Raw genomic sequence first — 16732 nt, 5'->3', positions numbered from 1 at the left:
CAAGTCTCCATGTCAAAACTGCCAAAGCCACGCCGGACTCGGCCGTCTGCCTCGGCCGCATACGGATACACCTTCCTGCCTCTCTCTGGCGTCAACACTCATCTTGTTGCCGTCATCGTCGCCCGCCCCTCATCCCCTGCTGCCGAGGAGTTGGAACCAGTTGGACGGTCTGACACAGTCTGACACAGTCTCCCGACTCCGTACGGATACAGCTATTACTGTTTTAGTCATGAATAATGCAAGTCTTCTAATCATGAGCGGAGATTGTTCCATTATGTTCAGGCACGCGACATATCCGCCCTCTTCCACCCCCCAAGACACTGAATATGCCAAACCTGGTGGCACTAGTTACACAAGCTCTCTTCCTCGCATCACTGTCTGAAAACATTTGCTTTTGGTCCCACTGTTTCAGCCCATGCCCCTTGAACCCCCCGGTATGTAAATCACAATGTTTCATGATCACAATCTGTCGCTCGCTCATGACTCCTTCTATGAAGCCATGATCCTGCGTGTCTCCCAGGCCGATTGATCCTGGGTTGCCTCCGTCAGATCACAGTGAACCAAATCTGCCCATACATGACCACTGGGATATCGGTGTGGTCGACCATGACCCAAAGGCGATTAGAAAAAGTTGAGTACAGGGATATCATTAAAATACACAGGCCGCTCTTGCCTTGCGCCGTCCTTCTTCACAATTATGGCTTCTGCTCGCCACCTTGCGAGCCGGCCTCCCCGCTGGGTGGCGTCTGGGACTGCTCGCGAGCCTTGTGCATCTTGTCGAACAAGGTGAGGGCCGTGGTTTGCAGCTCGTCAATCTTGGCCTTCAGTTCTTCCGCGGTGGCGTTGCCCTCACCCGCTTGGTTCTTGGCCACATACTCGCGGAGCGTAGCAATCTTCTCCTTGATGGCATCGGCCTCCGTCTTGTCGAGCTTGTCTTCAAACTCGTTGAGTGCCTTCTCCGTGTCGTTCAGGACGCTGTCAGCCCGGTTGGCGGCTTCGATGGCGGCCTTGCGCTCCTTGTCTTCAGTCGAGTACTTTTCTGCGTCATTAACCATGTTCTCGATCTCTTGGTCAGAGAGACCTGAGCCGGAGGCAATGGTGATGGATTGATCCTTGTTGGTCGACTTGTCCTTGGCGCTCACGTGCACGATGGAATCCGCATCAATGTCAAAGGTGACCTCGATTTGAGGAACACCACGGTGGGCAGGAGGAATGCCGACCAGCTGGAAGTTGCCCAGCAGCTTGTTGTCACGGACAAGCTCACGCTCACCCTGGTAAACCTTGATTTCCACAGCGGTCTGGAAGTCGGCGGCGGTAGAGAAGACCTGGGATTTCTTGGTGGGAATGGTGGTGTTTCGGTTGATCAGTCGGGTAAAGACGCCACCAAGGGTCTCGATACCGAGAGACAGAGGTGTAACATCAAGCAACAGCACGTCCGTAACCTCACCAGCGAGGACAGCTCCCTGGATGGCGGCCCCGATAGCAACGGCCTCATCAGGGTTGACCGCCTTGGCTGGGTCACGACCAAAGATGCTCTTGACCGATTCCATAACCTTGGGCATACGGGTCATACCACCAACCAGGATAACTTCCTGGATATCCTTAGCCTGGAGGTTGGCATCCTTCAAAGCCTTACGAACAGGCTCGATGGTCCTTGAGATAAGCGGCTCAACCAACTTCTCAAGTTGTGCTCGGGTCATTTTTTGGTTGATGTGCTTGGGACCCGAAGCGTCGGCGGTGATGAAAGGCAGGTTGATGTCGGTTTGCAACGACGAAGACAATTCGATCTTGGCCTTCTCGGCAGCCTCTCGAATACGTTGAATTGCCATGCGGTCATTGGACAGATCAAGGCCAGACTCCTTCTTGAATTGCTGGACGAGGTGGCGAACGAGCGAAATGTCAAAATCTTCGCCACCCAAGTGAGTATCACCATTGGTAGATTTGACCTCAAAGACACCCTTCTGAATCTCAAGAACAGAGATATCGAAAGTACCACCACCAAGATCGTAAACCGCAATGATGCGATCATCCTCCTTTTCGAGGCCGTAGGCGAGGGCAGCTGCGGTAGGTTCGTTGACAACACGGAGGACGTTCAGGCCGGCGATCTGTCCAGCGTCCTTGGTGGCCTGTCGCTGCATGTCATTGAAATAAGCGGGCACAGTAACCACACCGTTCTTGACGGGCTTGCCGAGATATGCTTCGGCAGTCTCCTTCATCTTGGCCAAAACCATGCCACCAATCTGCGAGGGGGAGAATCGCTCCCCACGAGCCTCCAGCCAGGCATCGCCGTTCGAGTGCTGAACGATCTTGTAAGGGACCTCTTTAATATCCCGTTGGCATTCGGGGTCTGAAAATTTCCGGCCGATGAGTCGCTTCGTTGCGAAAAGGGTGTTTTCGGGGTTGACGACAGCTTGTCGTTTGGCGGCAATACCGACCAGACGCTCGCCGCTCTCGGTGAAGGCAACGACTGACGGTGTCGTTCGTGCACCTTCGGCGTTTTCTATTATACGAGGTTGTTTTCCTTCCATCACGGCCACAGCGGAGTTTGTTGTTCCCAGGTCAATGCCGATGACACTGCCCTTGACCTTTTCAGAACCCTCGGACGCATCGGTAGAGGCATATCTGGAAAGTATCGACGAGCGAGGCGCTCGAATCTGAGAAATGCGGGAGATGGGAGACGAGCGTGGAAGCTAAACAAATCCCTCGTTAGATGAGGCGAAGATGAGGAGAGGTGAGAACTTACAGCTCTGGACAATCTGGAGGCAATCATGATTGCTCTAGTAAAACAAACACACACGAGAAGGGAAACAGGTGATGGCAAAAGACCGAGACTGCGACGATCAGTGAAAGAGAAAGGGCGGAAGATTGGGGGAGGTGTTGATGAGCTCAAGGTGCAAAGATGGGAAGTAGATAAAAATCCTCTCTCGATTAATTAGTCGCAGGAGGAACTTACTAGCACGTCGAAGGCCGGGCCGGGCTTGGCGGATGTTCTGCGAGATTCTCTTTGCTGGAGAGATCGACTGCATCTCCACACAGCGACTACGGAGTACCATAGTAGCCACCGCTGACACTACCACCGACCACGGTCCGGAGTACTGTACGTAGTGTTTAGGTTTGAACAGGGAATTCTCCATACCAACCGTGAAGAATCGCGTCAAGCAGCATCGCATCTGCAGCTGGCCTCTGGTCATCTATGCAATTGACCTGACCGACTATTAGTGTAGCCATACAATCAATTCCTATCTCTCCAGGTCACCCTCTTCCTCCCATGCTCCTCCCTCCGCCGCCGCCACCGCAGCGCACTCCGCCTTGACCGATCCCGCACACTGCTGAGACATGCCTCTCCTGTCCTAGAGTCTCAGCCTCCCACGAAATGACGGTTTCCGAGCGTGAAATATGCCTCACACCGACCAACGCGCTTGCTACTCCTCAGAAATTCTACCCTACCAAGATATCCGTACCGCATCATCAGCTTCGACACTTCATCAGCACGTCAGAGGGCAATCTCATCTACTACGTGACTGGTTACGATGTCTTTGTCCTCGACCTCGAGACCCATGAAAACTCCCTCCTAGCCACAGTTCCCTTCGAAGCAAGATGTCTTGCAGCGGACCTTGGTTGGGTCTGTGTCGGCGGCGAGGTCAACGGAGACTGTGCATTTATCAAAGTGGAGAAGGACCAACATGGGCATCCGACCTGCTTCGGACATGAATTGAACGTCGACCTGTTAGGTGGAGAAATAGTGAACTCGATGAATGTCTACAACATGATCAATGATGGCAATGGGCCTGACGAACCCATCGTGCTGATTAGCAACAACGACAAGACCGTCAAGATCTACTCACTTGCCCAACGGCAGATCCTGACGACGTTAGTGCATCCCGTACCCATGAACTTCGCGGCCATGTCGCCAGACTGTACAATGATTGCGGCAGTTGGAGATTCGGACAAAGTGTACTTCTACAAGCGTCGCCTAGACGAAGACTTTGATCTCATCGACGGTTCATCCAGCAAATATGCCAAGTACTACTGGCAAGTCCACGCCGAGCCAGTGGTACCTACGGGAGACCCTGTCTATGATGACTACAGCTTTGCCGTGGCGTTTTCGCCTTCGGGGCATCTGTGTGCTGCTTCGTCGCAGGGTGGTTCCATCAGCGTCTTCGACATGCACCAGCTCGTCGATTGCGACCAAGCTCCAGAGAAATCCATCCTGTGCACGTTCAGATCCTCTCGACCATCCCTGTGGGGTTGCGTAAGAGCAATGGCCTTTTCTCCAGCCCCATGGGATATTCTCGCCTGGGCTGAGGATCATGGAAGAATAGGTTTAGCCGACGTGAGGAGATATTTTGTCAGACGGCAGACCCTGGAGCTGGATCGGCAAAAGGTCGACACGGTGGATTTAGACGATGGAACACCTGTGGCATACCGCAATCTAGGAGTGAAGGAACGTCTGAAGCAACAACACCTTGCGCGACTTAGAGCGATGCGAGCATTGTCTCCGCGAGGTGGAGATGATGAAGTAGGCACTGATGACCTGGCCACCGACACCAGCCGTCGAGCTGCCGGGCAAGATCTTATGAGCTACCAACAGGGCTTAGATCTCGATGCAGGAGAGAGATCCGTGATCGAAGCACTGGAGACAACGATGGACAGCGTGTCCCACCTCACCACTCGCCCTTATAGCATAAACTATACTTCTCCGCCGCGAACCAGGGACTCTATACCATCTGTCGATCCTGTCAGAGAATACGAAGTTCAATGGTTGAGCCCAGGGGCACCACTTCCATTTGCCCGTCAAACCCACCAGCCAAGAAGAAGGACATCAGTCTTGATGTCCGAGTCAACGTCAACCGAACGAAACACCAATCAGGCTAGCTACCTTGAACCTGGTGATGGCCAGAGAAGCAGAATCTCAGCCTCTCCCGGTCGCATTGAGGACGAAGGCGACACCGCCCGCGTTCCAGTCCACGAACTCGCTTCCGGGACTACCACTACAGGCATCCCAGATGCCCGGCGAGCATCAAGCCGTATCCCTAGATCTGATCCTTGGCATGTTATACAAACAGCCTTAGAATCAGCACGGGAATCGGATAATAGCAACCGGGTCAACCTTATGTATATCGACACCGTGTTGGAAGCTGAAAGGCAACTTGGGGTCCAGATCGAGCGTCTCTTGGCCGACGAACAACATCTGTCCACACTTCTCCGAAGGCAGCTCGAGACTCAACAACGACTCATCAATGAAAATCCAAGCCAGTTAGATCACTTGAGAGCAGGCGCAAGGGAATGGAGTGCTCGTGCTGAAGCCACTCTCGAGCGCGTCCTGCAACGACAGCTGGTGAATGAACAACGCTTCGCACAGCAACGGTCTGTGGAGCTCCGGGCCGAGTTGATGACCGGAACAGACTACTTGAGGAGGCTGGAAGAGGAGCGAGCACGGCTGTTGCGCAGAGATGCCGCAGCAACAGCATCCACATCGAACTCAACCACCACAGGTGCAGACTCGACTTCCGCCCAAGAACCCGCTCATCCTACTGGGAATTCCCGCTTCGACACACTCTCTCACATCTTAACCGACTATAGAGAGTCCAGCCGACAGCGGCTCGCCCATATTGAGGACATAGAAGGGCAAGTCCGTCGTGCCGAAACACGAGTGGCGCAGGCAACGTCAGACATCGAAGCGCTAGAGACTGTCATATCTCTTCGAAGCACACGCGGCGGCGAAGTCGGTGGCAGGAGACGCAACGACGATGAGGCTCGGCAGGATGGGATCTCAGCGGCTTCAATTGGAGCAAACGGTCCAACCATCAGACCTGGCGCGACCCAGTCAGAGAGTGCTCGCGCCACCACTCGTCGTCTTCCGGTGCCGACGAACCGGCCTCACCTAATATCTATTGATCGCCCGTCCGAAACTGCAGGCCGAGTTCCGGAAACGGACAGGCGGCTCGCACGCATGGTGTGGCTGTCTGGGATGTCTGGAAATCGTACTCTTGATGGAAACGGAAACTGGATGCCCGGAGGTCTCCATCGAGTCCTGGCAGGCGCATCATCTTTAGCGTCCTTGAACGGAGGCACGACTGCAGCGGGACCTTCAGCGGCAACAGCTACGGATGCTCTTATGGAAATGGGACCTGGGACTGCCGGAATTGGCTTCAGTCCTGATGGTCAATACCTGTGAGTACTTTCTAACTGCCACGCCGGTCTTGGATGGTTTGCTGATAGACTGGTGTAGATATGCCGGCTCTGAAGAAGGCATATACGAGTTCAGAATCAATCTCCGCGATCGCATGATGTTTCCAGCTATCGAGATGCGCTGAGCCTGGTGGGACAGAGGGAAGACAGTAGTAAATTCTACCTGGACTTCCAACTTACGATGAATTTGGGGTGCAATCAGAAAGACCGACGCAGTGGACTAACCTAACTCGACTCGATGCCTAGTTTTTTGTACCCTTACGAACGCTGATGATGTTGACGGACAGTGCTTTTTGGCCAGGAAATGCTGATGGGATGAGTAAAAGCGGCATTCAGTATTGCTTTTCGCTCAAAAGGCCTCCAAAGTAGGGGCCGAGGCACGATGCATAATGGTAACGCGGCCCTATCCTATCTAACACAATCCATAAGTTATTCTTATTTCTCGCCGGCAATGACCAAATCTGTCCGCATATTCGCAGAACTACCCGTCAATAATACAACATATTTCCTTGAGGGCGGGTGTCCATTTACATCCGCTCCCTATGACTCGAGTAAAAGCGTGGCCTTCTCTTGGTTGAGCTCCTCCAAGTTCTTGATTTTGATCTGCATCACCCGCAGCACCGTGTACTTGTGCTTGCTGTGGACGATCTTGCGATGCCTGTTTCTGCGCTTCTTTTTTTCTTTGTCCATCATCGGCCCGGTCTCCAGCCCCACCACACGCATCCGGCACTCGAACAGCCGTTCATCCAGGTAAGTGGGCTCGCCTGTGCGTTTGGCATCGTATGACTCGGTGTTGCTCGTGCCGGCCTTGAGGGTGTAGTCGCGCGATCCGAGAATGCTGGCGCGGTTAAATCGCAAAACGTCGCCAGGCGAAACGCCTTTCATGTGGAAAGGTAATCGGAGTGTGTCGCCTTCGGTTAACAGGTACGGGAATCGGTGGATATGGGCGACGATGTAGTGCGGTTTCTGCACGCACAGTTTGGGCAGAAATTCTTGCAGAGATCGAGACAGCACGAGCGGTTGCGAGAGAGACTGCGTCGTGGAAGGAGCAGTGGTGATTGATGTGCTCTCGGAGGATTCGGGAGAGGGGGAGAGTGCATTCACATCCGTCGTCTGAAGCAGCGGGGGTGGGATCTCGGGTTGAGTGTTGTGGAATTGCGATGTTGGGCTCACAGCTTGCTGCGTCGATGCCTGGTGTAGGCTCGCACGGAAAGGGAGGAGAAACGTTGGAGGCTGAGATATCGTGGATGTGCGTGCCGAGATATCCAATGCACTGCGGACCAGCGTTCGTGATGAGATATGGTGAGACCGGTGCTGAGGAGGTTGCCGGAGAGTGCCATAACTGCAAATCAGGTCAGCGAGTACTCATAGACATCCAGAGTTCCGTAACAGTGAGGATAGACACATGTTTAATACCTTTTTGAAGCTTGTGAAGGCAGCCTCGATGGCATGGAATCAAATATGCATTTGACCATGCGCCCGCATATGCGACACATGGTGGGCGGGAATGACCAGTTCTCCTGGCAGCTCTTTTTCCTGGACGATCAAGTAGAGGACGGCAAGGATTTCTGCTTTTGGCGAAATGTATGTGCAGTCGGTCGCGGGACTGCTCTTCCGCACTGGCAGCTTGGACAGTGAGTGTCGACTTTCTCAATCCCGGAACTTGAAGATTGAAGTCGGAGATGCCAAATGCTTGGCTAAATGCTCGCCCGAAGTCCCGCCGCTATAAGAAACAACCTACCCACCCAAATATGGGTAACCATAACTGCCTCGATATAACATGGTATGTTCTAGACATCCTCCGCTAGAGTCGACATCAACCTGCTAAATCTGCTTTCTCTACCCAGTCCAATCCCACATGGCGCCAGGCGAGTACGCCTCGGTTGGCTCCGGGAGGCTGAAGCTCAAGGGCGTCAAAGACTCGAAAGTGGATAAGAAGAAGAAAAAGAAGCCTAAATCCAAGGACGAAGCGGAGGGCAGCAAGGCCGAGGAAGGTTCTTTTGATGACAAGTCGATCATGTTGAAGAAGTTGGAAGATGAAGACGCGCAATTTGCCAAAGACGAACGCGGCCTCAGAGACGGCAAGCAAGTCGCACCAGCCACCGGCGCGGAGTCGGACGAGGACAGGGTCATTATCAAAACAGAAGCAGAGAGACGCTACGAAGAGCAGAGACGGAAAAGGGTACGTTGGTCGCACTCGTCACTTTTCGTCTTGCTTTGTACTCTTTTTGTTTGACACGACTGACTCGATGGCGGCCATATAGCTGGAAGAACGGCTTAGGCGGGAAGGCATCAAGACGCACAAAGAGCGAGTCGAGGAGCTGAATCGCTACCTCAGCAGCCTCAGTGAACACCACGACATGCCACGCATCGGGCCTGGGTAAAGACCATACTTCCAGTGGCTTTTTCTATTTTCTTCTGGGTCACGGGCCTAAGCATTATCGGGTTCCTCGCTCTATATACTCGAGGTTGTCAAAGTTCATCATTGGCGTGGTCGATCGTTGTTCAAGGTCACCAATGATTGTCTCGTAGCAAATTTGCCGTGTCTTTGGACGGGATAGCAGTCGAACGGAGCTTGACACGATGTGAGTTCACTGAACATTCTGCGAATTGATTTCGTAGATGAAAATTCCGCTGTGTTGTTGCTTATCCACTTATGTACAGTCTTTCGTCCGCTCTTGAATCCTCACCACCATGTCTATTCGCCCTCGTTTTCCGCTCGCCCAGGCTTCGAGTTAAGATATTCATTTCTGTCCGGGCAGTCAATTCCTGACTACTCATACATTGTGTTTTTGGTTCGGAGTCTTACCTCTCAATGGCCCATTGCATCAGGAAATATGCCAAAACGAAAGGAGGCAACCAGTATAGAATCTGGTGGTATGTGCGGCGGTAGGTGTTGAAGACGGCATTTTTCAAAGCTCCGGCCATAGGGTTGTATCTATTCGGGGAAAGCGTGTAGGTGACCACACCTTTCTGAGCTGGCGAGCCTATTCAGATAGAGGTTGTCAGCGGCGCTGTGTCATGGAACGGAGCTTCTCGGTCTGGATACAACGGGCTTGAAGCTCTCGGATTGATGGGATAGCATATCGTACCAAAACTTCCCCACCATCCCATGTAACTGTGTCAAACATGTCAGCTCTGCAAGAAACAACCCAGCATAGGGGGGTATGAGGGAGTTGTAGTCGGTGCTAGACATACATTCCATTCTTGGGGTCAGGACCATGACCACCTCGCAAGGGTTTAGTTGCTTGCAGTCGCAGGGACCGCGTAGCTTGCAATCGCAAAGCCGGAGTCGGACGCATCTCGCAAGGTTTCCTTTAGAAACAGTGACTCTGTCGTGTGCTCAATGGGGTTCTTTGTCGTCCAAAAGACTGCGAGAAATCACGGTCGCCGGTGGTACTGCTAGAAGCTGCGACAGAGCTGGACTTGAGGAGTGCTTGGCAGCTTATGTAACAGAAATATACCACTCCTGATTGGTCAACGATCGACCTAGTACCCTTACGGAGAAACTTGAGATTCATCCTAGAAGTACTTGACAGTTGGTCCAAATAGTGACTGCTGTCGCCTTGATTAAGTATAACGTCATGCATGAAGGGCTGCTATCCTAGATATTTTACCCGACGAGGTTGGCTTTGTTGTAGCGGTGCCATCCGGACGGAGTACGGAGTACGACGGAGTACAAATCTAGACATGTAGGCAGAGATTCCTGTCCGGCGGAGCATTGATGCGCAAACTTGTGCTTGGCGCAGCGTCCCCAAGCTGCGGTTGGCACCTAAAATGTCATCGGTGCATGACATCCACGAGTGCATCTTGGAGCTTTCACAGAGCAATAGCAACGACGCACAGAATCCGACCACCTTGGTGCTCCATTGATCACCTCCAGCCAATCTTCTCACCATGTCGGCGCCTAACGTACTCAACGCCATTTCTAGATATGCCGTTCCCGTCTTCATCGCCGTGTCGCTGGGCCAGGCGGCAATATACGACGTCAAAGGTGGGACGAGGGCAGTCATTTTCGACCGGATTGGGGGTGTGAAAGATCAGGTGGTCAACGAAGGCACACACTTCCTGGTTCCGTGGCTGCAGAAGGCCATCATCTACGACGTGCGGACGAAGCCTAGGAACATCAGCACCACCACCGGAAGCAAGGACTTGCAGATGGTCAGCCTGACTCTGCGCGTACTGCATCGACCGGAGGTGCAGAAGCTGCCAAAGATCTACCAGGTGAGCCACTGAATGATTGAGACTCGGTCTATGTTCCTTCTCTGACAAATGAATCATTGTAGGCCCTCGGTCAAGACTACGATGAGAGGGTACTTCCGTCCATCGGCAACGAGGTTTTAAAAGCCATTGTCGCCCAGTTCGATGCCGCAGAGTTGATTACTCAGAGAGAGGCAGTGTCGCAGCGGATCCAAAACGACCTTATGCTCCGAGCGTCGGAGTTCAACATTGCCTTAGAGGACGTCTCCATCACGCATATGACTTTTGGCAAGGAATTCACACGAGCCGTTGAACAGAAACAGATTGCACAACAAGATGCAGAACGGGCGAGATTCGTCGTCGAAAAGGCTGAGCAAGAGAGACAAGCCAACGTCATCCGCGCCGAGGGTGAAGCCGAGGCCGCCGAAATCATCAGCAAAGCGGTGGCCAAGGCTGGCGATGGTCTGATCCAGATCAGAAGAATTGAAGCTAGCAAAGATATTGCGCAGACCTTGGCCAGCAATCCAAATGTCACGTATTTGCCCGGTGGCGGAGACGGAGAAAACGGAAAGGGCAAGAACACGGGGTTATTACTTGGACTTCGAGCATGATTGGCGAACCGACCGAATAAAAAGCATAACCTGACCAAGTCCGCTTGCAAAGAAGCTTTTTCCTCGTTAATGGAACAACGAAGGTGTTCGCCATTACTGCGACTGGCGTGTAATTGATACCAACGACCACCACAACTCTACATGCTTTGCCTTGGCCATTCCAGTGTAGCATTATATAGCGACCGGGGGGGAAACGGGACCGGAGAATTCTCACCTTTTCACTTTTCTTCATCGCTCTTTCGCAGTTACAGTTACAGTTACAGTTACGGGGCCAACAAAAGAGTGGCAGCAGCCGACCACCTCTTGTCTACTGGGCGCAAGTTGCCCCGGTGGAAACCCCATGCCTCATCGGCGGTCCAGTTTGGGCGTTACTTGGATCGCGTCAAATCAACCTGTTGATCAACCTGTTGACTGTCCTTGTGCTAATAGTCCAGGGGCCACACGGCCATAGCTGACACCGGCTGCGCGAGAGCAAGCCGTGTTCGAAAAATTCCCTCGCTCCTGCAGTCTTTCTTCCCTGTCTTCTCTGTCTTCTCTCCATCTTGTCTCCCTGCACTTTTCTTCTTCTATACAAGACGAGACGGGACGACTTCTTGCAACCAACTGCCGGAAAACAACCGTTTCGTGTCTTAGGACAGCTCTCGTCGCCTCTTTTGTTCTGCTGACAGTGCCCATTAGGGGCGTGAGTGAACGAGTCCAAGGACAACCGTGATGCAAGGATGTACCAGCCAGCAGTGTCGTTCCGAGGAGTGCCAGCCTTCTTCAAGCCGGCCGCCTGATGCACTCACAATCTCCAACCTCGTTCGTATCGGGCAGGACCTGATCCGCTGGAAACTGCTCACCTTCTACAGCCCCTTTTTCTCGACGGACAAGGCGGCAGATGTACGAGTCAAAATCAATACATGTGCCGCCGCGATCCGCGCAGAACTCAAGCGCGTTGACGTGGTCAAGACATGGCGGCAATACGAGGACGAAAACGCACGCGACCAGCCAGGGTGCAAGCCCAGAGTCGACTTGGAAATGCAGGTGTATCAAACCGGGGCATTGGAAAGATTGAAAGACAACCTGTTACGCCGGGCCAGGGTCAGAATCGTCAAGCCTAGCGTCCAGATCACCGTCCAAGTGGACGACGATGCTGCAGTCTACTCGGAACAGCCCAACGGGCATTTGCGCGGCGTTTTCGCCGAGGCTGCGCGCAAACTGGGCGTGTCGCGCAAGCAGCTCGAGACCTCCATGCAAATGTACGCGAAGTACATGGAGCACGAAATGGAAAGGGAAAGGGAGCGTTCGAGTTCGAGTTCGAAACCGAAGCAGAACCAGTGGACCGCCGAGAGCATGGCGCGCGACGGGAACTGGAGCATCCTGGCGCGTATACTCCTTGAAGATGTGCAGGACCTGGCACCCTCACTAACCGAGGGCCTGAGCCGCAGCAGAGCAGGAGTGACGGTGCCATCGACTCCGGACGTTTTAAATTCCGAGACTGGGGCAAGAGCCAACGGCAAAACATGCGGCTGTCCTGCGAGGGCCAACCAGACAGCACCATCGTTCTCGCCGTCATCGTCGTTGTCATCATCAACGGCAAGAACAGCGGCCAAAGATTTCATGGTCGAGGGAGCCGAGCTGCGCGACATCCTCTCTGCCATCTGGGAATGCAAGAAGAATTACTTCAATACACTCCAGTTCGACGGGCCCAATGGCCGCTATTGCCTGTGCGGCACGGACGAGTACTGCCGCAGATGCGGTCCCTTCACCGTCAAAGTCCAGGTGCGTGCTTCGACCGCGCTGCGCGAAGTCTGGGCGAGATTCGGGAATGCTAGGAAAAGCAGGGCAAAGGCGAAAGAGAAGGAGAAGCAGCAGCAGGAAGAATACTTCCTCGACGTTGGTCTTGGACTCGAGAAGAACAAGGCCAAGACAGGGGCAAAGTCGAAGTCGAAGACGGCCGAGCGAGGGTATTCTGTTGATGTTGGCGTCCGTCTTGGAGCCGGAAAGGCCGACAGATCTGGACACGGACGAGGACGGGAGGCCCCTCGAGGCGCAGGCACGGAACCCAAGCACAATGGAAGCTTGCGGCGAAAAATCAAGTTCACCTTGAACACGGGGAAGGGGGGGACGAAGATGAATCATGTCTTGTAGACTACGAGGATTTGTAGCCAAGTTGTGTCCATGGGTCGCAGAGGAGGAGAGGACTTGGGTTGAACATATCAACAACATTGTGAAGAATAAAGAATAAATAGATCGGTACATGAACAGTGGTCGACCAGACCAAACAGAATTAGGACTGGGCCTTCCTCCCGTGCCGGCGCAGATGGTTGACATATCTCTTAGCCATCAACCTGGTGCTCGAGGAGCCTTTCTTCCACACACTCAAGGCCCCAGGTCCACCGCAGACTTCATCCTCCGCGCCTGTGCAGGCCATGTTGCACTGGTCTTCGTCGAGCTGAGGCGAGGAAATGTCATTGCCGCAGAAACACTGGCCTGCGTATTCCGTGCCGGCCACGGCGAAGCCGCGGCTTTCGCAGAACGAGACACACGCTTCGTTGGTCACCTTGCCACCGTTGAAATTCGACCACTGTGGCAGGGTGCGGGGGTTGACGGTGTCGACGAAACAACCGCTGTAGGTCCAGCCGGGGGTGGAGGATGCCGAAGATGTTGGCTAGACAAGACATGGAAAGCTGTGTTAGACACTTTTTCGCGCACTTTGGTCGTTGATTTTTCTTTGGAGGGCATATGAAGAACGGGCAAAGGGATTTCATGCCGGAGAGTGAAGGGAAGATCAGTCTCAGGAAGATGTAGGGATAGCTGGGACAGGGGAGGAAGGATAAAGATAGCGAAAGGATTTGGTGGTTCATGGTGTAGGAACACTGGGTGCTGTCGCGGCGGCGGCATCACCTGGGTATATCGCCGCAGATGACGCAGCGCCGGAGTATGAGTCTGCGTCTGCGTCTGTTGGTGAGGAAGTAGAAGGTGAGTCAGTTTCAGAATCAGAATAGTTATTTACCGAAGTAGTGGTGACTGGCTGGACCTGTGGCTCGGAGGCTGTCGTGGTAGTCACCGCCGCAACCTTGGAGGTCGTGACCGTGGCGAGCGTAGTAGGAGATTCGGCGGCCGAAGCGGGCGAAGTTGATAGAGCAGACGAGGCTGGAGAGCCGGTGGCAGAAGAAGCAGGAGGACTGGCAACTTGGACAGGAGCCGGAGAGCTGCCGAATTGAGCATTCGTGCATGTGTCTCCCGTGCACTTCTGGTATAGAGAGATGGTGCCAGAGCCACCACAGAACTCGGAGTCATCACCCTTGCAGGACATCTGGCAATTTCCGACCACTCCGGGCACAGGTGCACCGCTTGATGGAATGGAATTGCCACCTTCGTACGAGTTAGCGACTGTTGCACCCATGGTTCACTCTTGTCAGAAAGGGGTCCTTCTCAACTTACAGTAGCATTCACTGGCATATTCAGTGCCCGCAACAGAGAATCCTTTGCTCTCGCAGAAGGCAACGCAGTTCTCGTTGGTCATTTGGTCATTGGCCTGGCTAGCACCGGTGAGGATCCGGTTGTAGTAATTGTCAGTGCCGCATCCAGTGTAGGACCAGCCTTTGCCAGTGAGATCGGTGAAGAAAGTGGCATTGGATGGGGTGATCTCCGTGGGAGCACCGCAGCCACTCTGAGGCGTTGCTGTAGGCCCGGGTTGAACGGGGTTGCAGCCGGGCAATGCATCGAGGAGGCCGCTGACAAGCTCGTCCACTTCTGGTTCGATCCTGCAGCCTTCGGCTTGAGAATCAGGAATGAGGTCGAATACAGGGCAGTCCTCGACTCTACCACTGTCGTTGGTACATTGGTCGACAGCCTTCTGAAGCAGCTCGGGATCCCAGCCCATGACGAAATCACCATGGCCGCCATAACCAGTAGGATCGCCCATGGACCAGACAAATGGCTGACCGTCTTCGTACCACTCATTCGCAAATTTACCCGTGTCCCAGATGACCTCGAAGAAAAGAGAGATAAGGTGGACGGGAAAGTCGGGAGGGCACGAACCACCGTTGTAAGCGCCCGTGGGATAAGACATGTGGGAAGTGTGGTCCGGAGAGTCCAGGTCCTTGCCATTCCAGCAGGAGGGAAAGAAGACCTGGGCCCGGAGACCATCGGGACAGTTGTAGTTGGGGAACATGGGGGTTTCTGCCTTTGCAGGGCCGTTGTAGTCGAGACAAGCGTAGCTGACGGCTTGACTAGCAAAGTCATCGCCACCGGTTCGCTTGAAGGGGTTGCCTGCAACCATGCGGAATCCGGGAGGGAATGCCTTCAAGGTCTCGCCGTCCCCCTTTCGCTGCAAATAGTAGACAGTCGCGCCGCCAATCTGCTTGACACTCTCGAAAGTTCCGTTCTGGTGTTGGTAGAACAGCGTGGGCGTCCAGTAGTTGCTGTTGTCCCCAATCACCGTACAAGACGAACAAGTGGATTCTTGAGTAGAGTTGTAGTCCATCGTGAAGTCAAATCCGTTGCCTCCCATGATTGTGTGCAGATGGTTCGACACTTGACCGGGACTGATGATGGGATCAGCCCGCTCAACGACGATCGGGGACTTGCAAGGCAGTCGCCAGAATGCTGAGACGGGCGACGCAGCAAGAGCGGCCATAAGGCCGGTAGCCAGGAGAACGGACATTGTGGTATGGTTGAGAGTTGCGAACTGAACCTCAGGCGGAGAATGGGACTTCCAAGAGCGACCAACGAGAGCTATAAAGGAGAGTGCGACAAAGGACTGTGTGTACGATATACTCGCACACGAAATAAAGAACGAACGGCGAGGTCACCGGCCTCTAGCCGATAAACGAACGTGATATGGGCAACAAAAAAAAAGAGAGAAGACGAGCAACAATGAAAAGAGACGCTGGGGAGACCTGCCGGACGAGGAGGGGATATGTACTCTGTACTCCGTTAACTGAATGCTGTCAATGTGCCTGATTTCTTGCCCCCATCGTCAAGGGCTCGCGCACGAAATTGCAGGTATGTGCTGGACGGCAAACGTTTTTGGGGGGAGCATCCTAAATGTCAGTTGGCCTTGCATGATACTGAAGTTAAGAGAAGGGAAAAGTGACCGTGTCGCCGTCTCGCGTGGATTTGTTCCACTCCGGACTGAGAGCCGACTCGCTGATCGAGTCGACTGAGGCTCGCTTGATGGGAATGCTCCGCGGGGGGGAGGGGGGTTCCAGCCTTGGGTGGCTGAAAGCAGATTTGACGATGGATCTCATCCCAGGCACCTACCAGGAGCAGTCTAGTCGAGAAGAATCCCATGCGCCGAGTAACGGAGTATGGAGGATCGGGGACAGTAGAGCGAAGTTAACGGCTGCAAACGAGATCGCCGGCCTGTTTCAGAAGGGTCGTGGTGAGTAAAGGGAGTCGGTCGAAGTGATCTTAAGAAGGGGAGAGATTTGTGTTTCAGAATTGAGCCACCGCACGGCCATGTAACGGTATGCAGAAGGATCGAGAAGAACCTGCCCTGGCACACATCGATGCCGAATTGACGGCCTTCAGCAAACCGACCGTTGTCTGGGGAATGCTGAGTTGAACGATGCTTTCGAGCAGCTTGCAAGCTCTTATCTAGGAGGGAATTGAGCAATCACCCCTTGCATACTGGTACATATGTACCCCACAAGGCAGTGGTGGATTCGACGAGGGTGGACCTTCAAATCGACAACCCTCCTGCCGTACCTAGTAGTGGGTGGTAGTCCTGTATCTCG

The 16732-nt window shown here is 53.7% G+C and overlaps 8 protein-coding genes across 8 annotated transcripts; 4 read left to right on the top strand and 4 right to left on the bottom strand.

The window, feature by feature from the left end:
• Positions 1–695: 695 nt before the first annotated feature.
• On the bottom strand, positions 696–2770 carry A1O3_10414 (hsp70-like protein; the record flags this gene model as incomplete). Its single annotated transcript, XM_007740504.1, has 2 exons — positions 696–2690; positions 2744–2770. The coding sequence occupies 2 exons, from the start codon at positions 2768–2770 to the stop codon at positions 696–698; spliced, it is 2022 nt and encodes a 673-aa protein (XP_007738694.1).
• Positions 2771–3373: 603 nt separating this feature from the next.
• A1O3_10413 (uncharacterized protein) lies at positions 3374–6178 on the top strand (the record flags this gene model as incomplete). Its single annotated transcript, XM_007740503.1, has 1 exon — positions 3374–6178. One exon carries the CDS (start codon positions 3374–3376, stop codon positions 6176–6178), a length of 2805 nt encoding a protein of 934 aa, XP_007738693.1.
• A 554-nt stretch (positions 6179–6732) lies between these two features.
• A1O3_10412 (uncharacterized protein) lies at positions 6733–7643 on the bottom strand (the record flags this gene model as incomplete). The annotated part of the gene is made up of 2 exons (XM_007740502.1): positions 6733–7534; positions 7609–7643. 2 exons carry the CDS (start codon positions 7641–7643, stop codon positions 6733–6735), a joined length of 837 nt encoding a protein of 278 aa, XP_007738692.1.
• A 407-nt stretch (positions 7644–8050) lies between these two features.
• A1O3_10411 (uncharacterized protein) lies at positions 8051–8576 on the top strand (the record flags this gene model as incomplete). The annotated part of the gene is made up of 2 exons (XM_007740501.1): positions 8051–8374; positions 8457–8576. 2 exons carry the CDS (start codon positions 8051–8053, stop codon positions 8574–8576), a joined length of 444 nt encoding a protein of 147 aa, XP_007738691.1.
• Positions 8577–8890: 314 nt separating this feature from the next.
• On the bottom strand, positions 8891–9397 carry A1O3_10410 (UcrQ family protein; the record flags this gene model as incomplete). The annotated part of the gene is made up of 3 exons (XM_007740500.1): positions 8891–8942; positions 9002–9179; positions 9391–9397. The coding sequence occupies 3 exons, from the start codon at positions 9395–9397 to the stop codon at positions 8891–8893; spliced, it is 237 nt and encodes a 78-aa protein (XP_007738690.1).
• A 692-nt stretch (positions 9398–10089) lies between these two features.
• Positions 10090–11003, top strand: A1O3_10409 (prohibitin-1; the record flags this gene model as incomplete). The annotated part of the gene is made up of 2 exons (XM_007740499.1): positions 10090–10416; positions 10479–11003. 2 exons carry the CDS (start codon positions 10090–10092, stop codon positions 11001–11003), a joined length of 852 nt encoding a protein of 283 aa, XP_007738689.1.
• Positions 11004–11714: 711 nt separating this feature from the next.
• On the top strand, positions 11715–13136 carry A1O3_10408 (uncharacterized protein; the record flags this gene model as incomplete). Its single annotated transcript, XM_007740498.1, has 1 exon — positions 11715–13136. One exon carries the CDS (start codon positions 11715–11717, stop codon positions 13134–13136), a length of 1422 nt encoding a protein of 473 aa, XP_007738688.1.
• Positions 13137–13275: 139 nt separating this feature from the next.
• A1O3_10407 (murein transglycosylase) lies at positions 13276–15657 on the bottom strand (the record flags this gene model as incomplete). The annotated part of the gene is made up of 3 exons (XM_007740497.1): positions 13276–13656; positions 14002–14363; positions 14433–15657. 3 exons carry the CDS (start codon positions 15655–15657, stop codon positions 13276–13278), a joined length of 1968 nt encoding a protein of 655 aa, XP_007738687.1.
• Between the last annotated feature and the right edge of the window lie 1075 nt (positions 15658–16732).

This window comes from Capronia epimyces (assembly GCF_000585565.1).
Source record: "Capronia epimyces CBS 606.96 chromosome Unknown aczIQ-supercont1.11, whole genome shotgun sequence".
Lineage (NCBI taxonomy): Eukaryota > Fungi > Ascomycota > Eurotiomycetes > Chaetothyriales > Herpotrichiellaceae > Capronia > Capronia epimyces.
This window is presented reverse-complemented; position numbering and strand designations above follow the sequence as displayed.